The sequence below is a fragment of the Nematocida homosporus genome (genome assembly GCF_024244095.1).
Source record: "Nematocida homosporus strain JUm1504 chromosome Unknown 4546, whole genome shotgun sequence".
Lineage (NCBI taxonomy): Eukaryota > Fungi > Microsporidia > Nematocida > Nematocida homosporus.
Genome location: NW_026250673.1, coordinates 25,762 through 53,242, shown reverse-complemented (window position 1 = coordinate 53,242; position 27,481 = coordinate 25,762). Strand labels below are relative to the sequence as shown.

At 43.6% G+C, this 27,481-nt stretch overlaps 17 protein-coding genes across 17 annotated transcripts; 8 read left to right on the top strand and 9 right to left on the bottom strand.

The window, feature by feature from the left end:
- Positions 1–90: 90 nt before the first annotated feature.
- Positions 91–798, top strand: NEHOM01_1362 (uncharacterized protein; the record flags this gene model as incomplete). The annotated part of the gene is made up of 1 exon (XM_051490240.1): positions 91–798. The coding sequence occupies one exon, from the start codon at positions 91–93 to the stop codon at positions 796–798; it is 708 nt and encodes a 235-aa protein (XP_051346200.1).
- A 253-nt stretch (positions 799–1,051) lies between these two features.
- Positions 1,052–2,194, top strand: NEHOM01_1361 (uncharacterized protein; the record flags this gene model as incomplete). The annotated part of the gene is made up of 1 exon (XM_051490239.1): positions 1,052–2,194. The coding sequence occupies one exon, from the start codon at positions 1,052–1,054 to the stop codon at positions 2,192–2,194; it is 1,143 nt and encodes a 380-aa protein (XP_051346199.1).
- A 119-nt stretch (positions 2,195–2,313) lies between these two features.
- Positions 2,314–3,606, bottom strand: NEHOM01_1360 (uncharacterized protein; the record flags this gene model as incomplete). Its single annotated transcript, XM_051490238.1, has 1 exon — positions 2,314–3,606. The coding sequence occupies one exon, from the start codon at positions 3,604–3,606 to the stop codon at positions 2,314–2,316; it is 1,293 nt and encodes a 430-aa protein (XP_051346198.1).
- Positions 3,607–3,623: 17 nt separating this feature from the next.
- On the bottom strand, positions 3,624–5,435 carry NEHOM01_1359 (poly(A) polymerase; the record flags this gene model as incomplete). Its single annotated transcript, XM_051490237.1, has 1 exon — positions 3,624–5,435. One exon carries the CDS (start codon positions 5,433–5,435, stop codon positions 3,624–3,626), a length of 1,812 nt encoding a protein of 603 aa, XP_051346197.1.
- A 32-nt stretch (positions 5,436–5,467) lies between these two features.
- Positions 5,468–5,986, top strand: NEHOM01_1358 (uncharacterized protein; the record flags this gene model as incomplete). Its single annotated transcript, XM_051490236.1, has 1 exon — positions 5,468–5,986. The coding sequence occupies one exon, from the start codon at positions 5,468–5,470 to the stop codon at positions 5,984–5,986; it is 519 nt and encodes a 172-aa protein (XP_051346196.1).
- Positions 5,987–6,581: 595 nt separating this feature from the next.
- Positions 6,582–7,262, top strand: NEHOM01_1357 (uncharacterized protein; the record flags this gene model as incomplete). Its single annotated transcript, XM_051490235.1, has 1 exon — positions 6,582–7,262. One exon carries the CDS (start codon positions 6,582–6,584, stop codon positions 7,260–7,262), a length of 681 nt encoding a protein of 226 aa, XP_051346195.1.
- Positions 7,263–7,266: 4 nt separating this feature from the next.
- Positions 7,267–8,088, top strand: NEHOM01_1356 (GPI-anchor transamidase subunit K; the record flags this gene model as incomplete). The annotated part of the gene is made up of 1 exon (XM_051490234.1): positions 7,267–8,088. The coding sequence occupies one exon, from the start codon at positions 7,267–7,269 to the stop codon at positions 8,086–8,088; it is 822 nt and encodes a 273-aa protein (XP_051346194.1).
- A 189-nt stretch (positions 8,089–8,277) lies between these two features.
- NEHOM01_1355 (uncharacterized protein) lies at positions 8,278–8,826 on the bottom strand (the record flags this gene model as incomplete). The annotated part of the gene is made up of 1 exon (XM_051490233.1): positions 8,278–8,826. The coding sequence occupies one exon, from the start codon at positions 8,824–8,826 to the stop codon at positions 8,278–8,280; it is 549 nt and encodes a 182-aa protein (XP_051346193.1).
- A 292-nt stretch (positions 8,827–9,118) lies between these two features.
- On the bottom strand, positions 9,119–10,735 carry NEHOM01_1354 (uncharacterized protein; the record flags this gene model as incomplete). Its single annotated transcript, XM_051490232.1, has 1 exon — positions 9,119–10,735. The coding sequence occupies one exon, from the start codon at positions 10,733–10,735 to the stop codon at positions 9,119–9,121; it is 1,617 nt and encodes a 538-aa protein (XP_051346192.1).
- A 298-nt stretch (positions 10,736–11,033) lies between these two features.
- Positions 11,034–11,774, bottom strand: NEHOM01_1353 (uncharacterized protein; the record flags this gene model as incomplete). Its single annotated transcript, XM_051490231.1, has 1 exon — positions 11,034–11,774. One exon carries the CDS (start codon positions 11,772–11,774, stop codon positions 11,034–11,036), a length of 741 nt encoding a protein of 246 aa, XP_051346191.1.
- Positions 11,775–12,431: 657 nt separating this feature from the next.
- On the bottom strand, positions 12,432–13,727 carry NEHOM01_1352 (60S ribosomal export protein NMD3; the record flags this gene model as incomplete). The annotated part of the gene is made up of 1 exon (XM_051490230.1): positions 12,432–13,727. One exon carries the CDS (start codon positions 13,725–13,727, stop codon positions 12,432–12,434), a length of 1,296 nt encoding a protein of 431 aa, XP_051346190.1.
- An 843-nt stretch (positions 13,728–14,570) lies between these two features.
- On the top strand, positions 14,571–17,156 carry NEHOM01_1351 (uncharacterized protein; the record flags this gene model as incomplete). The annotated part of the gene is made up of 1 exon (XM_051490229.1): positions 14,571–17,156. One exon carries the CDS (start codon positions 14,571–14,573, stop codon positions 17,154–17,156), a length of 2,586 nt encoding a protein of 861 aa, XP_051346189.1.
- Positions 17,157–17,335: 179 nt separating this feature from the next.
- On the bottom strand, positions 17,336–18,571 carry NEHOM01_1350 (RuvB-like protein 1; the record flags this gene model as incomplete). The annotated part of the gene is made up of 1 exon (XM_051490228.1): positions 17,336–18,571. The coding sequence occupies one exon, from the start codon at positions 18,569–18,571 to the stop codon at positions 17,336–17,338; it is 1,236 nt and encodes a 411-aa protein (XP_051346188.1).
- A 212-nt stretch (positions 18,572–18,783) lies between these two features.
- Positions 18,784–19,914, top strand: NEHOM01_1349 (GPI mannosyltransferase 2; the record flags this gene model as incomplete). Its single annotated transcript, XM_051490227.1, has 1 exon — positions 18,784–19,914. The coding sequence occupies one exon, from the start codon at positions 18,784–18,786 to the stop codon at positions 19,912–19,914; it is 1,131 nt and encodes a 376-aa protein (XP_051346187.1).
- A 427-nt stretch (positions 19,915–20,341) lies between these two features.
- Positions 20,342–23,836, top strand: NEHOM01_1348 (structural maintenance of chromosome 4; the record flags this gene model as incomplete). The annotated part of the gene is made up of 1 exon (XM_051490226.1): positions 20,342–23,836. The coding sequence occupies one exon, from the start codon at positions 20,342–20,344 to the stop codon at positions 23,834–23,836; it is 3,495 nt and encodes a 1,164-aa protein (XP_051346186.1).
- A 56-nt stretch (positions 23,837–23,892) lies between these two features.
- Positions 23,893–26,454, bottom strand: NEHOM01_1347 (uncharacterized protein; the record flags this gene model as incomplete). The annotated part of the gene is made up of 1 exon (XM_051490225.1): positions 23,893–26,454. One exon carries the CDS (start codon positions 26,452–26,454, stop codon positions 23,893–23,895), a length of 2,562 nt encoding a protein of 853 aa, XP_051346185.1.
- On the bottom strand, positions 26,451–27,422 carry NEHOM01_1346 (uncharacterized protein; the record flags this gene model as incomplete). Its single annotated transcript, XM_051490224.1, has 1 exon — positions 26,451–27,422. The coding sequence occupies one exon, from the start codon at positions 27,420–27,422 to the stop codon at positions 26,451–26,453; it is 972 nt and encodes a 323-aa protein (XP_051346184.1).
- Positions 27,423–27,481: the final 59 nt, after the last annotated feature.

The following is a 27,481-nucleotide window of genomic DNA, read 5'->3' as shown; positions in this document are numbered from 1 at the left end:
ATTCAAATAATAACTTAAGATAACGCAATAAATGTAAAATCAAGTAGTCAAATTGCCGTGATTGAACTCGGTCTGAGTTGTCGGATTTTTATGTTTTGGACGTGTGCGGGAGTGCTCTTATGGACAATTATAGTCTATTTAGGAATAGTAGGACTGCATGTCCAGGCCATTGGGCAGTGCACTACTATGATATGCCGTGGGGAGATAGATGAAAAGAAAGGCTTGCGGCGGTGTGACCAACTAGTTTGGCATATCTTAATGAATACTTTGGACTTGTTGTTATTTGTGGGTATGCTGAGATACAATCTGGTGAGTCGAGTGGCGCATATCAGCCGGGAGCGCCTTGGCTGCTTGTTTATTTTAGGCTGGATGGGCTGTCAGTTGATTACTGTGCCCTTGGCTTTTCACAGCTATCTTTTTTGGATTTCGACTTGTTTTTTGATTGAGAATTGCTCGCGAGTGATCTGTCTGTCCTTATTGGGATTTTGTTTTGTGATTTATCTAGGCCAGTGTTTTAGGCTAAAACGGCCGAGGCAAAGATGTTTCATAATTAGTCTAATCTCATTAGGAACCGCTTTAGTTGTTCGTGAGTTTGTACTAAGTCGAGATCAAATATTCATTAGATCACTTTTTATGCTTGATCATCGTTTTAATGTCCGATCAACTGAGTTTATTTATGCTGGTATTATTGCAGCTCAATCCCAGCCAACTATTGAATTAGCCAACCTTCTTACTGACCGCCTATTCGTCTACTCTCCATCGACCCTTAAGACAGCTAGTCCCAAAAAGAACCAATAACTATCTTGACACGCATTGCCATCCCAACCGCCAATTATATCGCACTATCCACTGAACCAATCACAAGCCACAAAATCCTCTAATTACACTAACTTATACCAACTAAGCCTTTGCTAACTCAACTTATACCAACTCAAACTATCTAATTGTACTAACTAAGCCCAGCCAATAAACAATCAGTTATTTCTCCTAAATTTCCTTTTTGGGAAATTCGCTATCCAGAAAACTCTGCGATTTTTGATGCGAATTTTAGATGGCAGTTTTACCCGATCCACAATATAGCTTTGGTGCTGGAGGGCTTAGCCCCAATCGATTACGGCCCTTTGAGTTTGCTGAGCTTATCGTACGTTCAATCTACGATACTAGTGCCAAAATAGGACCTCTACGAGCTATTGAACTAGCGTTTATTATTGTGCTGGTCGTTATTGCGGTTATGCGATTGGGAAAGATGATTCTTTACTCAAGAGTATACAACGAACTTTTCAAAGGTCTACGTGGTGATTATGGCTCAGCCTTTCTGGAAGCGCCCGAACGAGCCGAACAAAAGCGCCAGCAACAAGACGTTATTCTCAATGCCACTTATAAGTACGGCAAAATACACGGCCAAGATAAAGCCGTACGCAAAATGTCTCAAATACAGAGAGCTATTTCCCAAGAACAAGTTAATGATCAGTCTAAAATCAGTATCTCTGATGGTATCAAACAGTTGATTGAGGAAGATAACAGCAAAGTCTTGCGTAATATTCTGGGCATCTGGGCCGCCTTCCTCTTCTTTATCAGAAGTTATGGAATTATTGGCGCTGCCCTGGGTGAATTAGGCTCCCAGCCTGTCTGGGCATGCATCATCATTATTCTCCACGTAGTTGTTCATTGGCTCTTTTTCTTCGCTCTACTAATTATGCTCCTTGATACAGAAGGCACTATTATTGCTACTATTTTCAACACAATTGCCAATATCTGTACAGCCGCTGTCTTTTCCGTTTTTAATGCAGCTGTTAACAAGATAATCAAAGTAATCTTTAATATTGCTCCTGGCGTGATTTCCAAGAACTTCCTTTTCTCTATGCTTGGTATGCTAACTCACTTCTTGATCTTTAGTGCTGGAGCAGTTGGACAGCTCGTTACCGACCAAAAAAGCCCCAATGCTGCTTTTGAGTGGTACCTTTGGAACTTTGTTTATTTTATGCTCTTTAATGCTATCTACATTATTGTTATGGAGTTAGATATAGGCCTTTTAATGCGCGCCCTAACGATCAAACAAGACTATATGGACTCTAAATTCCGCCGCTTCCTAGGTGTCTACTGGTTTGTGTTTATTCGTATATTTATATATGCCGCTGTCGTTATCGGCGCCTATTTCATTCTAGCCCAACCCTGTGCTCCCGTATATAAATAATTCAATACTAGTCCAATTTGCAGTCTATCTCTAATTTAACATAATTATATTGATTGTATACTAACCCTATACTAGCAAAAATCTTATCTCTAATTTAACACTATCTTATCTAACATACCTTACTGGGATGACGAAGCTAGACTCATTCGGCCAGAGTGGTTGTATAAATGGGCTATATCGGTGTAAGTCACTCGTTTGGCTGTTTTTTGGGGCAAAGTCAACTTATGACCAATGAAAATAACTTTGATTGCCGTATCTACTAAGCAGTAGAGATACCCAAATGTCAATCTTAAAACCGAAATAAAAATAGATATCTCGGATGGCGTCTTCCCTTGTGTTCGAAAGAAAAAGGCCGTGACTGACATCGGTAGAATAATGGCAAATATCATAATAAACAGCTTACATATCTCAAAGTAAAAGAAATGCATCCGATTGTTTCTAATCCATTTCTGGCGGTTTTCAATACTAGCATAAGCAAAGGCCCCTTTCATACGAAAGATCTGCACTGGAATGCCCCAACCCATCCCTACCTTAATTATACTCATCAGTCCGTACAACAACCATTGCCTTGAGGCTTTCATTTGCTTAAAGTTAGAAGATAAGAAGGCACAAACCAGCACAGTTACTACCAGTAAGCAAATACTCCCTACCAACTCCGCTCGACCCCGTCGTAAAGGGGCAGCCGGTAAGCTAAAGGCAAAATGAAAGACAAACAAAGCCGTTACAATTCTTAGTATTGCCGCACCACCAATACATACCATCCGATGCACTATCTCCTCTCCTTCCGAAATCACAATAGACTGTTTCCCAAGCCGATAAAGATAAAGTAATAACAAGTAAAGACCGGCCATTCCCCCAGGCATAGCCACCAGAACACTCCTACTTAGCAACAAGTACTTAATACTTAGTTTAGCCAGCTTAACGTTATGAATAAACATCCCAGCCAAGATATGGGCCCGGCGCCGACAGAAAGGCGGCATTAAAGAGATTAGCACAGCCGCAAAAACACCAGAAATCGAACCATACATCATTTGACCAATATAAGCCGAATCTTCAATCACTTCCCAAACCCCAACACAACCAACCACCACCAGAATAGGCAAAGTCACTACACTTACACTATAAGCAATCGTCTTAGCAATGTACTTAGAAGAAAAGCTATGTAAGATCATCAGAGAAGCAAACAAAAAGACATTCCCACACACAACCATCTTTAAACAGGCCCACCAGCAATACTGCACACAAAAAACAGAATCTGGAATATAGATAGGCACTTCTACTATCACATATCCTAAAAAGAAGAAATAATAAGCCACCATATAGATCGGAATCGACCCAATAAAAAGCCAAAAGAAGATGTTAGTGGCCACTCGGGTCGGTCGAGCATAAGCTTCAAGTTGAGTAAGTCGCATTATATTTTAAATTTTATTCACCTTTTGCCACTTGTTTCGTCATTAGTTGTTGATTTCCTTTTTGGGTAATTAACAAAGAGATCTAAAACTGAAGGTAAAGACTTTTGTTTCATAGGGAAAACTTCATAAGAAATAACACTTTCTTCCTCTGCCTCGTACTGCTCTAGCATGTACTTAAATTCATCAACCGGCTTCTTAAGATTGAGTTTACGTGAGGCATTGATAGGTAGTTTAGCTGAGGAGAATTCAATGCCAATAAAAACAACACAGAAAGAATAGCTTTTGTCCTTACAGCCCATTTCTCTAAGTAAGAAGTTATCCTCGGGAGTAGAGTCTTCTAAGAGGTACTTTTTAGGCAGAACATAAGCAAAGGCAATGTTCTCCATAAACTCCAACTTATTAGCCAGCTGACGCAAGCGCGTCTCAGCATAACCTAAAAAGCGACTAAATTCCTTAGCATGATCACCAGCCATGGCCACCGTAAAGTAGTTCTTATGTCTAGTAAAGAAATCAGTCGGGGCACACAAACTATCCAAACCTTCTTCTATCCGCCTTCCATTCTTATCAATGCCACTGCCCGTACTATCTCCAGCCGTATCTCTACTATCTCCATCTTTATCTTTACTATCTCCAACCGTATCTTTACTATCTCCAACCGTATCTTTACTATCTCCAGCCGTATCTCTACTATCTCCATCTTTATCTCTATTATCTCCAACCGTATCTTTACTATCACTATCTCCACTGCTAATCATATGCTTATTAGGGCCAGTACCACCTGCACTACTACTAACTGCACTACTACTAACTGCACTACTATTAACCTCATCTAAATTACTATCATTTAGACTGTCGGCCACCATCTTCTCATAGATATTGGCGGCTCGGGCAAACTCCTTCTTGGTTACATTAAGCGTGCTAAGTGTGATATTGTGAGTGGCACAGATGGGCGGATAAACAGGCGTGATAATCGGCATCTTGTCATTGCGCTGGGCAATATTGGTCTTAGGATTCCACATCTTCAAGTTATAGTTACAATCAACTACTTCCTTGATAATCACGGGCTGCGGCCAAGGCCACTGACTAAACGTACTGAAGAACTTTCCAATAATAGCAAAAGGCCCCAAATCGGGGTACATCTGACATACTTTTGCCACGCACAAGGCATAAGCTACTCCACCGGGGTACCCATAGGCATGACCATAGACTAAACGAGCCTGAGCCCAGTACTTGATAAACCGCAAGGCCCGATGGAAGGTCTTTACACTAGGAACTACCGCTAGAATTTCATCGGTCACTCGATTACCATTAATACTTAAAATACACTTCTCGTCCATGTGCTTCAACAAACGGTTATCCCGCAAATCAATGTCCGCTGGAATAGATAGTAAATCCAATCTAGCAAAGACTAAGTCAATGGGGATTGAGTGTATTTTAAACTTTATTAGCGGTACTAAGGTGTTCGTTACTTTGGAAAGACTAGTAATGTACTCCTTCTTTGCCAACTCGTCATAGAACACCGTAAAGAACTCATTACGGCTAATAAAGTTAGGGACAATGCATAATGTATCTATATCGGCACCAGATGAATGTACGCCTAATCGGTAACTTCCAAAAGTGAAGATTTTTGCGATGTTTTTCTTATCTACAGCTATGCCATTCTTATCAGCTATCTCACAGATAAACTTGTTGACTAGGTTATTAAGAATGCCAAGCACTCTTTCGCGCTTTATTGCTTCTTTCTCCTCTTCAAAGAAGCCTCTTTGCCGCAAGAACTCTTCAAGTTTGTTCTGACGGAAGATCTCCAGTGTTGTTGCTGCTTCTTTCATGCACAAAAAGAAATAATGGCTTAAATAGGCCAATGGTTCAACCAGAGACAAATTCGGGCTTTTGGGAAAGATTAGTGTTACAAAATGCCATGTACTATGTTGATGCTAATTATTATGGGATATTAAAGGGTGTTGGGGTAGTTGATGGCCGGGCGGTTGGGGATAAGCGTATGGAGTTGTTGCGGATAGGTGAGAAGTACCAGTGGGTGGTGGCTGAGATAGAAAGAATGGAGGCGGAAATTGTCGGGTTAAGAAAGAAAGCAAGAAAGAAGATTGTGCCTGCAACTATACCTTTGCAGTCGTTGGTCAAGAAAGTAGTGGGGAATAGACAGGCTATGTACTTGCCAGGAAGTGCTGAAGGTTTGGGTGGGTTGGGTGGAGAAGAGGAGGAGCTGGTTTATCGTCTGAACTTTAGTGAGCGAGAAATCGAGGTAGGTTTAGGTAATGGTTGTGGTGGTGGTAGTGGTGGTAGTGATGATAAGTTGGAAGTGCTTAGTACTAGTTGGATAAAGGACGTAGAGAGTAAGTTGGTTAAGGATTTATTGGGTTAGTAAATTACAATATCATAATGGTGTCACTTATTCTTTATTAACAGGTCTATGACTAATGCCTTGGGTTTGTGTTTGTCTTGTAGTATGTTGTGTTGTGTTGTTTTGTGGTGATTTAGATTGGTCTTTGCTTGTAATATTTATCTCAAAGCTTAACTTAACTTAGCTCAATCTATTTCAAAACTTAGTGCTATTCTAATAAGAAGATAGTTGTTCTATATAGGGTGAAATAAGCTAGTCTATTTGGGCTTTTTGGAACACACTTATTGCTTCGTCCCAATACCAACTCAATACTAATCCAATACCAACTCAACACCAACTCAATACTAACTCAAACCATACCAACCCAATCCTAACTCAATACTGATATTATCCTAGAAGAAATTCAGGTTAAACACATTATGCCAAATCAAGATCTACTTCATTCGATCCCGTCCACTCCTGGCATCCTAGTGCCGCCCAATACCAATGCTGGCTCTAATTTGACCTAACCTAATTCAAGGTGATATAAATGTGGCGATGGTTGGGTGTTAAGGGTAAGTGTTGATTGGTGGGCCGGCGCATATCTTGAAGGGCCACAGGGCAAAGAATGGGGAACATGACGTACAAGTGCATTCGACGGCTGGTGAACCTACTGGCCTTCTTTTTGCTAGTGGACGCCATTGTGGTCTTTGGATACGTCTTCTTTGGACCTCGAATCCTAGAGAAGTTTGAGACATGTGTGCTGCTGCGATCAAGCAATACGGTGAGCAGCTTACTGAATTACCTGGCGGTTACTTCTTTATTTATGGCTATGATGACCTCAACCTCCATTAATAGCAAAAGCAAGTTTACCATGAAAATTGCGATCTTGTGTGCTGTCTTGTACTTTATCTTTACAACCTGTTTACTGGTGTACTTTAACTTCTCTATTTCCCGCCGGTTTGTGACTGCGGCTTATGGCCGCCAACAAAGTGCGGGCGCAACTAGCCAACTAAGTGCTTTTATTAGTGCCACGGAGCCGGGTGAAGATGGTTTGGGCGTAGATGATACTACAATTCGAAGTCGCGTCGTTGAATTGGTGAAGCTAGAGATTTGGCGGATTAAGATGATGTTTATGGTTTCTAGTGCGATTGGCGTCTTTGTCGCACTCTTCATGGTCATTGCGGTTAACTGTAAAATCCGCAAGAGTAAGCCGGAGCCAGCTAAGGAATGTGAAGTCTATACACGGCCAGTTGGATTTTCAACTCCAGCTTCGCTATCTTTACGAGCCAAGAAGAACCAAGGGGAATTTTCCTAAATAAATGCAAACAAATAGATGGCTAGGTTTATTGCTCTTACTATCAGCTGTATCCGCGGCAAACAAAGCTATTTTGATCTGCTGTTCGTGGCAATACGAGAACTATCGCCACTTTGCTAATGTTTTGGCCCTACAGAGTTTACTGGAGCGAAATGGCTACTCACCCAAGGACATTGCCATCTTTATGAAGGAGGACATTCTAGCCAATCGCCGAAATCCTTCAGAGCAACTCTGGGTGGGCGATGAGTCTTTAGAACCTACCAAAGACTATACGCCTAAAAGACGGGACCAATCGTATTATGATATTTTGAACTTGATTGCTGGTGAGGATGAAGTACTTTTAGGCGCCGATGCTCAAACCAATTTGCTAATCTATATAACTGGCCATGGCGGTGATGGGTTTATCAAGTACTGCAACCGCAGCTACTTTTATCGTGAAGACATTACTAAGGCACTAATTCGCTTACAATCAGTCCGTCGTTTGGGCAAGGTCTTGTTTATTGCTGATACTTGCCAAGCTGATAGTTTGGTGGACGCTTCACAACTACCCGACAATGTTACTCTTATCAGTACAAGCTTATTAGGCGAGTCTTCCCATTCCGCCAACTTCAACCACCGCCTCAATATCTTTCCCATTGATCTCTTTGTTATGCAACTAACTAAAGCCATCAAAAGTCCAGCCATTCAAGCCTTAACTTTCAAAGACCTAACGAAGCACGAACTATCCTTTGGCTCTTTACTATCAACCGTTTCCATCCATGGCCCTGATGCATACCTCCAAGACTTCCTCTGGCAAACCCACCGACCTTCTTCTTTATTCCTCTAAATATCATCTAAGCACTTGTATTGTGTTAGACATTCGTGTAGGTGGAATGAAGTGGTCGGCATAGCTTGGCATGATGTATGGTGAAGCGGTCTGGTGTGAATAAAAGCAGTAATTAAGTGATACACGCAACCGATAAACTTAGCAAGGCCAAACTTTATTAGCTTTATTACGTAGCCACGCATTGACTAGCTAGGACGCCCGAATGAAGACGTACATAATAATAAAGATAGCAATAACAAACCCAATAGTAGTTATAATATCTAAAGTGCCAAAGGACCACCACGGCTTTGTTTCAAGAGCATTAACGCCCTTTTGAACCTGCGTAACATTCTTGCGCACACTATGCGACACCTTTTCTAAGACATCTTTGCTTATCTCAACCATATTGCCAAAGGATTCAGACTTCTCTTTAAGGGTTTTGCTCTTCTCCAGAATCTTCATGGCCAATTTCTCGGCCTCTTCTTTGCTTTGCTTTGTCTTGCGTTCCTTCAGTTCTTCTTTCTCTTGAATGACCTCTTTTGGGCGATGTTTTTTGATTCGCTTGATGCCAAATTGTTTGGCCTTATCTACCAATTCATTGTACTTTTCAATTATTTCATCAAGTTTATCACTCTTCTCTTCGCTTATATAAAGATATAATGCTGCGATCTTACTTTGAATTTCGTCTTTGTCTGACGTAGTTGGTGTATTTAGTAATTCTTGGGTTTCATTTAAGAGATGGAGGAGTTCTTGGTTCATTTAGAAAAAAATGGTACTCTGTCTTATCTCTAACTGAGAAAAGAGATAAGAAACCAGTTAGTTAGAGAGCTTATTTGAGAAGAAGGTGTTTATTTATACGGTTGAAAGATCTTCTGCCAATCAAATCTATCTGTCTTCCTTGTGTCTGTCATCTAGCCCGCTATCTAACTTGCTGTTTGGGCTAGTTATTTGGGCTGATGCGTGGTTTGGGCACTTCTTACTCACTACTGCTCTTTTGGGTAGAAGGAATCCTTGGTTTAGTTTGCTAAGTAATGCGATCTAGGATCTGAAGTTAGTCTTGCTTTTCCTTTGCTGGTGCACTCTGCGATGCTGAAGGATTTAAAGCCGACGGTTCCTCCGCCGCTTGTTGTGGGGCTTGTGCTGGCTTGTTCAGAAGAGTCAAGGTCGTCCCTACGGCTACTTTAGCTTCCTCTTCTGTTTTACCTGTTGTCTCCATATAATTTCGGATTAGTTCTTCTTGACTGGGTTGATTCGCTGATTCTTGTGAAGTTTGAACGGCTGTATCACTGCGACCCTCCGGCTTTGGCGCTTCTTGTGAACCACCAGCACCTTCATCTGAAGAAGGACCTACTGCTTTATCCTCTTTGCTACTTTGGGTTGGCTCGTTCTCATCAAATGCCCCAACAAACCCAGCCTGTGTGTGTTGGGTGTCTGCTAGTTCCTTTCTGGCCTCTCTTTCCTTCCTTTTCTTGTCTGCCTTCTTTTTGGCGGATCCGCTAGGGCCAAGTGCCCCAACAAACCCAGCCTGTGTGCGTATTGTTTTCTGTAGATCCTGCTGGGCAGCACGCTTGTCCTCTTTGCTCATACCTTTGACCTCAGCTTGTTTCTCACCTTGACCTACGGGCTTAATCTCACCTGAGGCCTCGGTTTGGGTCTCACTTTGGCCTACGGGTTTAATCTCACCTTCTTTCTCAGCTTGGCTTTCGGTCTTAGCCTCACCTTCTTTCTCACCTGGGGCCTCGGTTTGGGTCTCACTTTGGCCTACGGGCTTAGCCTCACCTTGACCTACGGGCTTAATCTCACCTGAGGCCTCGGTTTGGGTCTCACTTTGGCCTACGGGCTTAGCCTCACCTTGACCTACGGGCTTAATCTCACCTGAGGCCTCGGTTTGGGTCTCACTTTGGCCTACGGGCTTAGCCTCACCTTGGCCTACGGGTTTAATCTCACCTGAGGCCTCGGTTTGGGTCTCACTTTGGCCTACGGGCTTAGCCTCACCTTGACTTACGGGTTTAATCTCACCTGAGGCCTCGGTTTTAGCCTCACCTTCTTTCTCACCTGGGGTCTCGGTTTTAGCCTCACCTTCTTTCTCACCTGGGGTCTCGGTTTTAGCCTCACCTTCTTCCTCACCTTTCTTTGGCTCGGCTGGTGAGGAACTACCCATAAAGTAGCTAGATCCTGGAATATAGGACAGGAGTGATTTGAAAGCCGTGGTTACACGACTATCTCCTTCGGTAGTTGCCTCCATGTGGTCGGGAGTTTGTTGTGGTTTGATCTTGAATTGCAGCTTATCCACATTCTTGGATACGGCCTCTTTAGTTTCATCAAGTTTCTTGGCAATGTCAGCTTTGATCTCTTCGATGCTGCTACTGTTGGTTATCACAGCATCCGGGCCACCTGATTTACTTGATGCGTCGGCTGAGCTGCCTGATGTAGTAGTTGGGTTTTCCGCCTTGACGGCCCGTTGAACATCTTCTTCCATAGAAAAACCCTCTCTACCAGCTGCTCCCCCTCCGGCTGTCACGTCTTCTTTAATTGCTGGAGCCACAGTCTCGGGTGCGCTGCCTGGGGCAGTTTCGGCTGGGCCTTCTGCTACAATGGTAGTAAATAAACCGCTGAATAAAACAGCAGACCCGGTGATTATAATCTTAGACTTTCTTGATCCCTTCATAATGCTTTGCTAGCACTGCTATTTATAGCTTTAATCTGATCATAGGTCCATTCTGGATAACGAATCGTGTGTCTAATTGTTTGGCCTCTCCTTATCAATCATTGATCCACTTCGTTATCAACTGTTTGTTAGTTTAGATGATTTTCTATTGATCAATTAAGTCTATCTCTGTCGGCGCTAAATCCAGGACCAACCCAATAAAAGTAACTTTATTCACTATAAACAGTCTTTAACAGTCGCTGATGCGAGCAAATCGACTTCCATTTCTAACAGCCAATTTGATTTCTCATTATCTTCCTTATTTGGAAGAACAAATAAAGAACTGAACGAAACTAGACATTAAGATTGAAACACCCATGTACAATGTTTCATGGTTATAAACAGGCTCGGCTGGAATTAGTGGTGTAATTCGCAGTATCTGATAGCAAAGGATGAAGTTAAAGTTGTGTAGCTGATTAAGTCCCAGCATGATTAAGGAAACCCCAACCGTTGCAAAGAGAGCAATAAAGGCAAACTTAAGCACTCTCCCTTCCAAAAACCGCACTAGCACCAATGACAAGATAAACGCAGCGATAAACTGTATCACACCACTTGTTAAACCTACATGTTCCAGCATTCCGCGCACCGGCCCAAACGAAAGCAAGAAGAGGCAGCCAATAAAGACACCTAGCTTAAAGAAGAATTTAACCAATACAATAGCTAGACCCGCCAGAATAAGCCCACAAATAAATAATACTATAGTCTTATGCAGCGTATCTTTCGTTATAAAAGCGGCAATTTTTAAAGACGTATCATTGCCCATTGATTTCAACCCATCTACCGCATAGTCCAGAAAAAGCACAATGTTTTGATATAGGTAAATACTAAAAACAAACGCAAGGTTAACAATTCGCATATAGTTTCCAAACACACACATCTCTGCACCCAGCCCAAGGCTTAGCATAGCCTTAACTTTTTCATCTAAATGCACGTCCTCATAGTTTATGCTACGCGGTGTAAATATTCCTAGCACTCCCTCAAATGAGCTTATCTCTGTCATTGTTGTTATCCTAGGATAGATAAAACTATTTATATTTGGTGGACCAATATTCTGATTTGCCAAAACTTAGATAAAACACCTTCTAAAACGCCTTGTTCCCTGTCACAGAATCATTACTTGGACTAATAGTCATTAATTTGCTCGATTTTCAGATAGTATTATTATCAAGACACATCTTTTTCATCAAGACCGACTGGTTAATTGGTAGTTTGATTTAATTGGCCCACCTGTGCAACCACCCACTAATTCGCATCGCCGACCAGCCCCGCCCAGTTTCATCCTGTTTATCATGCATTACTATGGTACTAAGTAGAGTTACAGAGTGGTGTTAGTATTTGGGTTGGGTTATGTTAGTATTTGGGCTGGGTTGGCTTAATTCGTTGTTAGGTGTTTTAAATAGTGTATGAGGTTCTGATTAGAATTAAGCTATAATTGGCTCAATCACAATCTTGATTTCTTACTACTTCACTCATATTACTCCAACCATCTAAATGATCAGCAGACTTGAATGCTATCTAATAGGAGTATATTGAATGTCGAATATATTTCATCACGTAGATATGACATCTACTAACTCAATACTAACTCAACCCAACCCAATACATCGCAATACTAACTCAATCTAGTCTAAATAAAACCTAAGTACTATCTTGTTGTTTATTGGGTTGGTGAGATACGAAGATTATCTAAGCTAGAAATCACTGCCTCCCGAGTAGCAGCTGCAGCTAGCTTGGCCCTAGCTCTTTTGGCGGCCTTAGGAGAAATCTTAGGAGCTGGTGAGGGAACAGGTGCAGTCGAACGCCGGTATAATCGCCAACTGCCAAGTTCTGCCCGTTTCAACACAAAAACCGCCGCTAAATCTTCCTCCGTGTGTAATGTGCTTAAGTCATGGGCCAATACTACTTCTCCCGGTCTTAAATTAGTTACGTATGTCCGAGCATCAGCTAATTCGCCATTAGGCCGTACGACCACAACTTCAGTCATCCGATTGGCTCCATAAGCCAGTCCGTTTCTTTCATCCCGCCATGCACTCGATCTTTCTACCTCGACTACTTCCATTTCCACCGCCTTTGACCCCAGAGAAACTACTTTAATATCACGAGCCCAGCGAAAGTACCCTTCCTTGCCCATTTCTACCACTCGGCCATTGGCATCAGCTAAAACCACCGATCGTCCTACCCGCAAGACAGCCGTCACTCTTAAGCATCCTAAATCCTTCCCAGCCTCTTCCGGTAGCAAAATCAAATCATCCTCGTCCAGTCCAGGCACTTCTACTGAGTAGGCAAACTTGTATCTACTATCATTTGATTTCTTATCCATCTTAACCAATTGCTCCGATATCTTCAACCGACAAGGCACTATACCCTCTAAAAACCGCACTAAACGCAAGGCCGGAGTTCTTCCTTTAAAGAAGAAGTCTATTCCATCAGCTACACCTTTAATATCAGTAGTCTCAGTATGCAGTCCAGCCTTAACTACTGCTGCTTCTAGGCCTAGTAAAGTCTTCTTCCCACTAGCCTTCTGTCTTAGTTGCACAACCGAAGACCAAGTCTGATTAGAAGCCGCTCGAGCACAATCTAAACAGTGCTTCCCAATGATCTTCCATTCTAGAAGTACTTCCTCTGTATACGGTGCTCCTAACTCTCCTGATCTATCTATCTGCACAGCTACATGCAAACGTTTAGAGTGTGATTCTGCATGAATAAAGCGAGCATCAACCAAAGAAAGCTTATTCAACTCGGCTACAGCCCGTAAGAGATAAGCTAGCATCTCTGGGCCTTCAAAACGCAAAGCTACCCAAGAACTAGGCGGCATACTATATCGCAGACACGTGCTACACCGGTCTACACTTCTTTTCAGCTGAATGGCTAAATTAGGGAGTTCTCTAGCTCCACAAGGCCCGCACATACTCTGATTGGCTAAGGATATTCCTCCACAGAGACAGCAACGCATAAAAATTTGTTAATCTCTTCTTTAGTATCGCAAAACGGAACGGATTGGTTTTAGATTTAGATTTAGATTTAGTCAAAGTAAAAGTAAAAGTAAAAGTTAAAGTTAAAGTAAAACCTAAGTCTTCCCTTTAAATAAAAGTTAAGGTCTGTATTGAATTTAATATTAGATTGAGTTAAGTTAAATTAAGGCGATGTGAAGTGGGGTGGGGTGATTTATATTGAGATGGGCTTGAATTGACTTAAGGTAGTAGTATCAGACGGCTGCTATTCAATACTAACTTGAGCACTGGCAGGCTATGCAGTACATCCTAATCAGCACAGTTGTTTCTTGGTAAGGTCAGTCATAAACTATCGTCATTTATTCAAAACGCTCTCTATTTAAGCTTTGGAAATTGATCGTTACATTCAATATAAATTGACATGTAAACAAATAGCTGTCATACGCCATTTTAAGGTTCAATAGGCCTTTCATATGAATACTGTGTGACCTATGGACATACAACAGGCACCACTGCCTAGTACTACTAGCTTTATCCAATTTAATTTACATATCTAATGACGTCATCCTATTTTGACACAACCATGTTTATCTAACAAAAGAATCGATACTCAATACAAGGAATTCCTATAGGGATAGTATAGGGTTAGTTAAGATGTGCTGGGTTTGTGTTGGGTTGGTGTTTATTATTGGGTTATTATTGGGTTAGCATTGGGTTGGTGTTTATTATTAGGCTATTATTGGGGCTTGCACTTACAATAAATTGATTTACAGAATACGATTTGAATACTTTTGATATTGATTGGTTGTGGCTTATAAATAAAGTGTGTGATAGCAAATTGTACAATGAACAAAAGGTTAAATGAATACTCTTTGCAGGTTTATCGAGCGGTTTGCTTGGTTATTGTATTGTGTTATGTTTGGTGTAGTGCATGTAGTGGTTCAGAAGACGTCGGTGTGTATAGAGACGCCCATGCGATACAACAAGCTAATAGAATAGTAGATATGATTGTACCTTTGCTTAACTTGCATATAATTCATGAGAAACGAATAGCCCTAATCAAGGAGCACAATCTAATCCAATACACTGCTAAAGCCAAGGAACAAGAGGGTTCTAAACAACTGAGTCTAAGTCGAATTATTCGTGGGTGCTTCGGCCCAATTATGATGCTTTACAAACGTATAACAAACCGTTCGCCATCTCTAATAGTCAGAGAAGTATTGATACAGAAAAGTGCATCAATAATAGTCCAGAAGCCACTAGACTACTTAAAGAGCTGTATCAATGGAGAGAATATAGACAACGAGAACTTGACTCAAATGAGTGAGATAGTAACCCTAGTAAAACGACTGAATGCCATTAAGACTGACCTATTGATTCTAGAAACACAATTACAGGCTAACAAACTCAAGCGAATACCAGCATACCTAGAAGAAGAGATAGCCACGATTGAAACCAAACTAATTAAACTAGCCGAACGTTACGATTCCAAAGCACTAAACAAGCGGGGCAAAGAGGCTAAGAAAGAAGAAGAAGAACTAGAGCAATTGTCGAAAAAGGGAGATCATACAACACTAACCGAACTACTCCTAAAGTCGGACAAAGAGATAGAAAAAAGAGTATCTAATGATGAGATGGCAATGCTAGATAAGGCCAAAGCAATTATAGACGGTACGGCTACAGAAGCAGACGAGGTGATAACAGGTAGTAGACCCACAATTATAGGCATGTTATACCGGATGATCTGCCGCATGCTAACTCAACCCAATAGACATAAAGAAATGAAGGCCCGAAAAGCGATTGATCCCAAGTTCATAAACTCACAACCATCCATCTTACCAGCCCGACTAAACACCTCCCAAACAAATAAGCCTGACATAAACAACACACTTCACCTAAAAGACAGCACAATCTACTCTATTTCCACGTTCTACAAAACCAATCATTGCTTAAGTCCTATACCCCGTGCTCTCATTTTCGATCAGGAACCAAAACCGATTGAAGAACAAATGTCATTTTTTGATAAGCGTGAACTTAAACTGCCCGAGTTGAATCAAAAGGATTGTACACTTAAGTTAGACTCAGAGCAAGAAACGCTTCTTCGGAAGTTTATAAGCGGCGGGGTCAAGTACGTATTAGAAGAAGAAACCCATCCTGTTTGGAGGATGTTTGATATCAACAGAGCTAATCAATCCAATAAGTACGGACTATCTGGTACTGGGCCGGAAGATGACTATTCGGTTTTTCTGGACCTTGATTGGAAAGAGAATGAATTGATGAAGTTACTAGATGTCTTAAAGAAGTTCAGTCAAATCACACTCGATGCGGATAGGGTTGAGATATTGAATCCTCGCGGCCCGGCCGGTTTGTTAGTCCTAGCCCAGCTCCTAACACTGTTCGAAACCCCAGGGTCGAATGCTACGAAGAGCCCTTTTAAGCTTACTATCACTTTGGAGTATACACCTTGTCCATTTTCTGTGCTATCATTCAATGATGTTGATTTACAAAGCCAGTTCCGAGACCAGATCGAGAAGATCGAAGAGTCGCGATACATTGTCGAGTTGTTTCTCGACAATCTCACATCAGATATACAGAAATTCATTTGGCCACTAGTAACCCACTTATCAATAACCAAACTAGGCCTAGTTCGCCCCTTAATGGACAAGATAGACTTTCTTAACGATGTCAACTGGAGAGACCGATTCACCCTCATGTTAAATCTAGACTACCAAAAGGACAGTATTGTTAGCTTAGGAGGCAGAACTGCGAAAGGCAAAGATCTCCCAACTTGTGCTTATCTATTCGTTCACACTAACTTTCCAAATCAACACAAAAAACGTACTAACTGCCCGAGGGTTTATGTTCTAAACCTTGATGGATACCTCCAACCCCATTCCTCCGATAAGAAAGACAAACTCTTAACTACATCAGTAAGCTTGACTGTTGATGTTTTATTATCCTATGCATTCTTTGGCCTTAAACAGTCCGTGACTGTCCAGACTGTGAATATAGGTGGTATTCCGAGCAACTACACCATTAATGACATTGTCTTTCTTAGGCAGCAACTAATTAAGTTTTACGACCAACCGATTAAGTTCTACCAACATCTAGTTGAATTCTCCAGCCAATCGATTAATTTATATCAACAACTACTTGAAAATGACAAACAACTAGCTAACTTCTACCAACAATTAACCCAATTCAACAACCAACTGACTGCTCTCTACAAACCATCCAGCAACCTTAACTTACTTATCACCCCCAACCCCGGCAAAGGCTTATTCAACTTTTCCATCACAGCCCGTAATCTCTATTGGACTATTCCGAAAGATTCTACCAAACGCCAAGCCCCAGAACCATTCTCTAACCTAATAATCATCGACCCCACCATACCCCGATCAAAACCCAAACCTCGACCAAGGATTAGCTAATAAAGATCAGTCTTAGCCATTAGTGTTTACTCAAGTCCCAGCAAAGCATTAGGTTAGTATTGAGTTAGTAGAAATAATAACATGTGTAGATATGAGCTGGGTAGTTATACAAGCAACAAATATCAAGTAGTAATACGTGTTTATTAAGTATGCAGTAGGTTGGTGAATTTGCAATGGAGTTATTGAGAAGGAGCAGAGAAAACCTGGCTGGTAGCTGTTATGGTCTCTGGGGTAAGGGAGCCTTCAAGAGCAGCCAGGGCCATAATACTTAGGGCATGTCTTAGGGAAGTACTTTGGGCCAAACTACTTAAAGTATCCACTACGGACTCAGAGACATCTAGTCCCGCCGATTTACCTCGGGCCCTAATAATAGCCGGCATGACTTCCGGACTAGCGGCACTAACTGGAACTGATAGAGCCGTCCGTCTTAAAGAAGCAGGTAAAGTATTTAGCTCTCGGTTGGTAGCCAAAACAATGGCTGGACTAGATGAACTTCCAGCCGCACCAACTAAGAATCCTAAAGATGCTTCATCTAAACTATGGCACTCGTCAATAAACAATAAACCAGGTGTAATTTCAGCGGCACCACTAACTATTTGCTTAGCTACTCGGGCATTAACCTCCTCTCGCACTCGAGCTGGCACTTCAAACCGCCTGCCTCGTGCTACTGCCCCTAGAATTGCTTTAGCATCTGTACCCCGTGGGAATGCATTGGCCGCATCTATTTCATGAAGGGACATCTCCTGTAAGGTTTCTTTCCTAGTTAAAACATCACCTTTAGGCAAAGGAACATACTTAGTACTTTCAATATCAAACTCAGAGGCATAAGCATCACACCGGCCTAGTTTCTTAATGGCTCCAGAAGCAGTTTCAACATGCACAACATCACCAACTGTAATGCGCTGTTTAGCTATCTCCTGGGATGAAATTGGGTCTAAAGAGACTAGTTGGCTACCTTTAGCTGATTTTAAACGTAAGTCAATACGGGCTACTGTTTTACGGTAGTTATTTAGTGGGTCTTCTCTCTCCTCCACTTGAATATCAGTGACTTCTCCTTCATAAACACTCTTTATCTCACGAATCCGGAGAAGAGTGGCACGGCGTAAGGCCTGTTGTAACAATTCGGTGGTTTTGATCTCGGCTGAGAAGAGCTCACTACCGGACATACGTACAAAAGGCACTCGAGTGCCTAACTCGCGCGAAAGACCAACGGCCAAAGCAGTTTTGCCCGCTCCAGATGGACCAGTAATCAATAGAATAGACCCAGCTGTTTTCTTAGCTGTAATTAGATCGGCAAAAAGAGAGGCCGCTTGACGGGCCAATTCCATACCGTAGAGACCAGAACCTTCAATTGGACTTAATGTTCTATCTATGCCTAAGCCAGTAATGTGACTATGTGCGAGGCCTTTATCCATGGCTAAAAAAAAGCCGGGTAACTTATGCCGACGGAGTGGAAGTGTGTTTAGATGGGGTTAGTATTGGGTTGGTATTGGGATAGGGGGGGTGGAGGTAAGTGGGGAAAAGAGTGGTCTTCGTAGCTCAATGGCAGAGCGTTGCCTTCCTAAGGCAAAGGTTGCGGGTTCGAGACCCGTCGAGGACGCTTTTTGGGCTTTTTTTCTGATTAGGAATGTTATTAGTGCCAATCAAAGTCTGGGGTGTTTCTCGGGTGGTAATTATGGGGCTGGCTGGACTGTCGGCTTGGGCTGTGCCCCATCATGATTTTTCAGATCGGTTGTTGGGTGATTCAGGCTGGGGGTCGTTTTTGTTGCGCTGGGATGGAGTGTACTTTTGGGAGATAGCTAAACATGGGTATATCGGAGAACGGGCGACGGCTTTCTTTCCTTTACTGCCTTGGTTAATGCAGGCGGTGCATTGGGCGACTGGTTGGGAGTTAAGTACCTGCGGGGTAGTGGTGAGTAATGTGAGTGGATGGCTGGCAGCTGAAGCTTTGTTTCGATTGAGTTGGCGGTACTTTGGGGCGGAGAAAGCGAAGATGGCTTTGTGGTTGTTTGCTTTTAATCCATGTTCGGTTCTTTACTCGGCGTTGTATACTGAGGCCTTATTTGCAGCACTATGTCTTTGGGGCATACTGGGTATACTGAGTAATGAGTACGGCTGGGGGAGTTTAGGACTGATGGGAGCGGCTGCTACCCGATCGAATGGATTTTTACTGGGACCTTTAGTCCTACTGAACTGCTGGTTAAAGGCGGCCTGGATGAAAGGGATAGGACTGGCTGTAAGTATTGGGTTAGTATTTGGAGGCATTCAGGGGTACTGGTGGTGGGCACGGTTTAAGAGTATTGGCTGGACTTTGCCCTATTCTTATATTCAGGATAGGCATTGGGACCAGGGGTTCTTGCGGTTTTATCGGGATACGAAGAACATTCCGAACCTAATAGTTGGGCTGCCTTTTGTTATGCTTTCATCCTTGGTTCTAGGCTTAGGCGTCCGGCGGGAGGTCAAAGAGATACAGAAGGCTAAGAAGAAGGAGGGATTGAAGTGGCGGTTTTACTTGACTCCATTTAAAGCCACCACTCTGTTCTTGTATGCTTTGTTGTTATTCCAGATACTTTTATCCATCTTCTTTATTCATATGAACATGCACTTTCGCTTTGTATCTTTCAATCCGGTGATTTATTGGGAGTTAGCTGATCTTTTCTTAAGTGGCTCTGTTTTAGGCCAATTGCTTATTCTCGGGTATGTTCTCTTTGGTTTCGCCTATGCCGTGTTGTATGGAGCCTACTTCCCACCAGCCTAGTTGCTACTAAGTGACCAATTAAGTTGGTATTGTGTTAAGTTTGTGTTAAGTTTGGTATTGAGTTTGAGTTTGGTATTGAGTTGGTAGAAGGTATACTAACTGAATACTAACCGAATCAAATGCATATCAAGCGCACATATTGAAATACAGATCGACTTTATTGACCAGTTACTTATTAATTGGCTATCAACTATCAATGATTAGCTCATAGCAATCAGTACATAGCCCAATAACCTAAAGTGACTATAACAGACAATGACTAAATATCAACAAATTCAAACCCAATAAATTAGTGTTTATACCAGTTAATATAATCTAAAATAACCCAAACCTAACCTAACCCAACACAAACCCAATACCAACTCAACCTAACTCAATCTAATACCAAAGCAATCGCAATTAATAACCAGCCTGTTTAATTTTTTGCATGTTACGTGAGAATAGGCTTACTATCTATAGTATTACTGTCGAGAACTTTAAGAGCTACAAAGGAAAACATGTTATTGGGCCATTCTGTGCGGGGTTTAATGCTATTGTAGGTCCAAATGGATCGGGGAAGAGTAATGTGATTGATGCGGTTCTGTTTGTGCTGGGATTTAGAGCAAAGCGATTACGACATTCTAAATCTGAAGATTTAATTCATTCTGGGCCACCATCTGCGGAGTTTGCTTCGGTTCAGATTGATTTTGCTTCGCCTAATCTAAGTATTAAGCGAGAAGTAACTAGCAAAGGTAAAAGCACTTATACTTTGAATGATAAGACAGTTACTTTAGAAGTCTTAACAACCACTCTTAAGTCTTATAGTCTTGATTTAGTCAATAATCGGTTTATGGTTCTGCAAGGTGAAATAGAGAGTATTGCCCATATGAAGCCTAAAGGTACACCAGAAACACCCGGGCTAGTTGAGTACTTAGAAGAGGCTATTGGGACGACCTCTTACATTGAAAGAATTAAAGAGGCTGAATTACGGCTTAATGCCGTAGTGGAAGCCAATAGTTTAGTTCAGGCTGAAGCTAAGTTTGCTGGCCGGGCCTTAGAACATGCTGAATCTCGTGCTGCTACCAGTCTCTTGGCCATTACTAAGCACAAATCCTACTTAAAACAGCACTTGGTTACAGCCATACAAATTGAAGCCCAATCAGCTACTACCATTCAAGCTGCTAGCGCACAGCTAGTCCAACTTAATAGTGAAATCCAAAACTTAACAGCCCAAGCTAATCAAGCCCGCGAAATAGCCGAACAATCAGCGGCTGCCCATGAATTAGCCCAGAACAAAGCCCGATTAGAAGAAACAGCTTACTTGTCTGCCAAACGGGCCTATGAGACAGCAGACTTACAGTACCGTCGTAAAGTCAGCCGGCGCGAGATGCAGCAACAAAAGATCCAAAGCCTAACCACTGAACTAGCTACCCAGCAACGCCTGGCTAAAGAAGCCACCGCCCAAATAGAGACGGCCAACTCTGAGATAGCAGCTAACTTACTCCAAATCAAAGCAGCCCAACAAGTAGTTGCCACTGCCAGCCAAGAAATAGAAAAGGCTCGAGTACCCACTGAACTTTCCAATACATTATCTGCTGCCGAACAGGACCTTTTATCTGTTATCACGCGATTACAAGCTGCTCGAGAAAAGGCCCGAAAAAGAACCCGGGAAGTGGAGGCCATGGAAGGCACCCAACAAAGAAGACAGGCCCGACTCCAAGAAATTCCCCTAGCCATTGAACAAGCCAAATCCTCAGCCAAGTCCTTCAACGCGGATAAGGCTAAACGCGCCCAGCAAAAACTCCAAGAAGTCCGATCGGATCGAGAAGCCACTTTAGCCGAGCTACAGCGCCGCCAAGTTGTCCTCCAGGACCTACAACGCGATGCCGAATCGGCGGCTGCATCTGGTGCCCTATCGTCTTTATCTCGAATCAAGGGATTTCTGGGACGACTTAGAGATCTAGGATCGATTCCTGATAAGTATGCTTTGGCACTAGGCGCCTCAGCCCGTGGATCTCTCAACCATTTAGTAGTTGAAACTACTAAGTCCGCCGAACTAGTTCTTGATGCCCTGCGCAACCAAGGCCTTGGCCGACATACTATTATTGTCCTGGATAAGATAGCACCTATTCGGCCTCGTAAGGATGGCGTTCGTTTAATTGATCAAATTACTGCAGAGCCTAAAGTTCTTCCGGCCTTCTACTTTGTAATTGGAGAGACCTTGCTGGTTAAAACTCCCGAAGAAGCCATGAAACGGGCCTTTGCCCCAGATAGGCCACGAGTAGTCAGTCTATGCGGCCGGCTCATTGACCGTAGTGGGCTAATGAGTGGCGGAGCCGTTAGAAAGGCCGAGTTAAGTGGTTGTCGAGTCAAGAAGCCCCAAGGATCTATCCCAGAGGCCGAAGTGGCTGTAACTGAAGCCAAAGACGGCCTAGCTCTAGTCGAGGCAGCTCTAGAACGAGCAGAAGAAAGAGTAGCCACGTACCAAGCCGCTGAAAAAGCAGCTGCCGGTGCTCAAGCTCTAGTGGCCGAGTTAGAGAAGGAGCTAGACCGGCTTACTAAAGAACCCCAAACGAACCCTAAGCTCAGCCAGCAAGATCTTAAAAAGGCCATGAGTGAAGTGCTTGCTCTCGAAAAGGCCGAAGCCAAGGCCGAGCAGAAGCGAGCAGCCGCAGAAGCAGCCGTATCTGCCTGTATGGGAGCAGGCTACCGCGAGGCCGTGGCCCGAGCCGCTGGAGCTACCGCCCAAGCCACAGCCCTAGAAGAGCGCAATACTAAACTAGCCCAAGATATGCCGCGTGTACCCGATCTTAAGTCCATTGAAGAAGCCCTTAACGCCGCCCAGACAACTATTGAGCCCGAGCCTATTCCAGCCGCCGAAGAAGAGAAGACTCTTGCCCGCACCGAACGATCTATGCGCGAAGCCCTGGAACAAGCAACTGCCACTGAGAAGGCCAAAAGACTAGCGGCCAAAGACCGCGAAGAGGCCGATGCCGCCCTAGAAACCGCCGAAACTCAAAGAGTCACAGCACTAGAAAGTGAAGCCGAAGCCCAGAAACAACGCCAAATGGCCATCGAGAAGAAGAAGCGAATTGAGGCCCGACTAAGTATTTTACAAGAAAGACTGGGAACGTACTGGGAGAATTTAGGAGCCCAACTAAATGAAAACAATCAAAATCAAAACCAAAGTGCCGAGCAAATCTTAAGTGATAACGAAGAGAATTGTGAGGGTAATTCTAACGCAACTCGGTCTAAAAGAGGACAAGCAGCTGAATTTACCGAAGAAGAACTGGCTAGCAATGATGCCGAGATGGAAGGGCATATAAGAGCATACTTAGAATTTGAAACAGCCCGAGCTACGGCCGAAACTGCTGGTTCAGCTGCTGAGGCTAGTAATAGAGCGGCGGAAATAGCTAGTGCCGAAGTAAGTCAGCTTAAGGAAAAACGCGTCTCTGAGTTTCTACAGGGTTTGCATCAAGTGAATACTGAGTTGCGTACGATTTATAATAGCTTGACCCTGGGTGGAACAGCCGAGCTCGATCCCGTGGACTATGCTGATCCATTTTCTGAAGGAGTGGCCATGAGTGTTATGCCGCCACGAAAGAGTTGGAAGCGAGTATCACACCTAAGTGGTGGGGAGCGAACACTTTCTTCCCTATCTTTAATCTTTGCTTTACATGCTCTGCGGCCTAGTAGTTTCTATGTAATGGATGAGGTAGATGCCGCGTTGGACTATAAGAATGTTGGCGTAGTGGGACGGTTCATTGCTTCCCGAGCTAATGACTGCCAGTTTCTGGTTGTGAGCTTAAGAGAAAACATGTATGAGTTGGCAAGCGCATTTATTGGTGTCTACCGGCCGGCAGATACAACATTAGCAATTGCTGTATCAGCCCAGAGTATTGAATCACGTGATGATGATATGATAAAGGGGGCGGCTGAATGATGAGATATTGGGTTAGTATTGGATTTAGTATTGGGCTGGGGTAGTGAGTTGTTGAGTTATGCGGCAGCAAGGATGGGCTGGGCTGCTTGCGTGTGGGAAATAATTGAATCGGCTAGAGGCCGATTGATTTCTCTCTTATATTGTGTTCTGCTCCCTCCACTGTAGCTTCTGGACTGTTGGTTGTTTTGCGCATAGAGATTGCCTTGGTAGGTGCCATCTTCGCCGTAGGGATTGCTGGATCGACTTAGGTTTGGATCCTGACGAGTGTTTGGATCCTGACGAGTGTTTGGGTTCTGGCGAGTGTTTGGGTTCTGGCGATTGTTTGGATTCTGACGATTGTTTGGATTCTGGCGTGAGTATTGATCCTGGTGAGTGTTTGGATTCTGACGAGTGTTTGGATCTTGGCGTGAGTATTGATCCTGGCGAGTGTTTGGATCCTGGCGTGAGTATTGATCCTGGCGAGTGTTTGGATCCTGGCGTGAGTATTGATCCTGGTGAGTGTTTGGATCCTGGCGAGTGTTTGGATCTTGGCGAGTGTTTGGATCCTGGCGATCGTACTGGTTGTTTTGTTGCTGATCTTGGTTGTAATTAGAGGAGTGGCTAGGCTGGGAAGTAGCTTTCAGATCCTCGTCCGCCATTTTATACAAAGGCGTCTTGGTATTTGGTTGCTCGGCGCAGCTAGGCACTATATGAATAAAGGAACTCGGATTAGGTGTAGGTAAGAATCTTTCGATCGAGTTTGCAAACTGTTCAGTATGGGCTTTTGTCCAGATCGTCTCCCAAAGCTCCTCATCGATGTGGCTGGTGATCGAGCTATCTTCTTGACGGAGATGGGCAAAGATTGATTTGAGTTGAAGGTGCTGGATTAATGGAACGTCAAAGATGGCAGATAGCACGCTGACACGCCGTTTGAGGGCTTCAAAGAGAGCTACACCTACGTCAACCTGTAGCGGCCGGCGCTTTCCTTCCGGGCCCTCTTTATAGAGACAGGGTTGGAATTCGGGTGCTTCCATCTGTTTCTCAAACAACTTGGTTTCGGCTAAGAGGATATCGATCATTGAAATAGTGGTTTTAAGTAGATGCTTGTCAATGTCACGGGCAAAGGCTAGAACAGCCTCTAGTTTGCGATAGCGAAACTGGGCGTCTGTAAGGGGCTCCATGCCTGCTTCGTTAACAAGACGAAAGTAATGCCGCACGAAAGGGTCCCTAGCGCCTCTTTTGGCCTTGGCGTTGAGCATCTTAGACGCGTTAAGATAATCGAAAAGAATCATGGACTTATGGTGGACATCACGCTCAAAGGAAACAAGGCCGCAAACTTGGACCTCGGCTGCGCGGACAAAGTAATCGGCCATTTCGTCACTTGGCTGGTACATGGACTGAACTTGGACTAAGAAGGTCGGCCTGGCGACGAATGAAAGTTTGTTGTTCAGGAATTGGTTGAAGAGTCCAACTTGGGCGCTCATATGGGCTTTGGTTGTGGAAAGTACTTGCTTTGCTGTGTTCACAATAGTAAGACCGGGTTCGTCAAGGAGCTGGAATTTATGCTTTTCGCTTTGCCTAACTGTTTCTAGGGCCACTTCGGCACGAAGTGCTCTCAAGGACAGATCACAGAGCAGGAATTGGTAGTGGCCAAGTTCGATATCAATAACATCTTCAACTGCTTTTTTGTACTGCGTTATGTCGTACCTTAACAGGCCGCTCTGCATATTCTTAATGATTTGGTTGATGCGATCAGTTACTTCGGTCTTTTTCAGATGAAGGACTTCGAGTCGGTTTTCACGACTAGGAGAAGGCTTCCATGTATCGGCAGAGCCTATGTTGTCGCGGGCTGCTTGGTAATCGACGCATCTTCGGAGTTCTTCGCGTAGAATATCACTCCCGGGGTTTCCTGATTGAGCTACGGCATCCTGGAAGCGCTTTAAGTTGATATATTGTGACGTTCGGCCATGGAAGGGAATGGCGTCCTGAAGCTCCTCCGGACGAACATCGCCAGTTGAGCTGCCAATATGATAGTTGCAGACATTAGGGTCAGCCTGGCTGTCCAGAGCAGCCTGCACCGGAGTAATCGGTAGACTTGAGCGGACTAGTCGAGCGGCCTCTTCTACTAGCCTAATAGATGGCGCGTTAGACGTCCAATAAAACTCGTCAGTTAGGTCTTGGCGTCGGCAGTCGGTGGTAGGCATAGTAACTACTGGCAGAGCAGCGCCGTTCTTGTCTGCGGGACAGAGAGTGATTAGTTTGGCATGTCTATCGGGAAGATTGTGCATGTAATGGTGTTCATTGAATGGCGGTATTGTTTTATACTCCACTATGCACGGAATAGACTTTTGCGCCACATCATCGGCGGATTTCATATCGTTGACTGTGTTAATGAAACGCTTAGCCACCTTGCTTTGGGGCTCTGGCGCGTCTTCGTAATAGGGCATGGTAGTTTGTTTTTGGTTGTCAATGTTGCTTCGATATCGATTAATCCTGTGAAGGACTGAACGATAATTGTTGAGGCAATAATCTGTGAGCCCTTGGGCGACTGCAGCGATGCTGTCAGCGCCACCTGGTATTGGGTTGAATAGAAGAAGATAACTGAAAGTAGTACTGTAAAGATACTTGAGGCAATTCATGGGGTACAAAGATAGGAAAAATTACTAGTTTTGAAAAGATCAGTGATAATTGCTAATGATATGTGATGAATTTTGGATACAGTGGCAGCAATAACCCCATAAGCAGGTGGACTTTCTGAGGTAAACGACTGGCCAAACGCATCAGTAACTCGACAAAACGATGCCATGTGCAGGCCCGCAGCATGATCCCATATCTTTTCGGTAAACCGGGTGCTTGGCAAGCGAATGAACAGGTCGACACGGCGCACCCCCAGGTATGCATACTTGCACTGGCCGTCTAGAGGCATTCGGGTAATGGGAAAGTGTTTGGCCAGCTGGGTAAGAAACTGTTCAAGCAGAGTGCCTGAGTGCTCAGGTTCTGCCGAGTAGGCCACGCGCAGGTTTAGAGAGTTGCGAAAAGAGGACATTGTTTCGGCTGGCTGTGCGGCCATGGCAAATCGTGTGGCCAACGCCCGGTGTGGGTATTCAGGGAGATTAGTGCAGTAGAAGACTTCTAAAGCCCTGGGGTCCGCGATAATTGAAAAGACAGGCGCATGCTTGTAAAGAGCACACACCACAATCGAAAAGGAGCGGCGATTAATAAAGCCACGAGTCCCGTCAATCGGATCAATAACAATCGACAGCCGCTCAGAAGAAGAAATAGTCCGCCGTGGGTGTGAAGGCAAGGCTGAAGGGATGAGGTTGTGGGTTTGGAAGAAGGAAGCAATGTGTTGCAATGCCGAGCTAGAATTCACTTGGGTTAATGCCCGAAATACTTCTTGGTAGAGGTCAGAGTCGTCTTCCTCGGCCACCAGATCTAGATCATACTTGGCTAAAGCCGAGCACAGAAGAATCTGAATTGCAATGTCGTATACAGTGACTACTGAAGAATCTGACTTGGCAAAGAAAGACATATCTTGGGCGCCGTGGGCCAAAAAAGAGGCATAGCATACAGCTTCCATGGCAACAAGAAAGATATCATTAAACATGTGAGAATCAAACAAGGTGAAATAAAAAAGCAATTCGAGATGGCTTTGATTGTATTGTG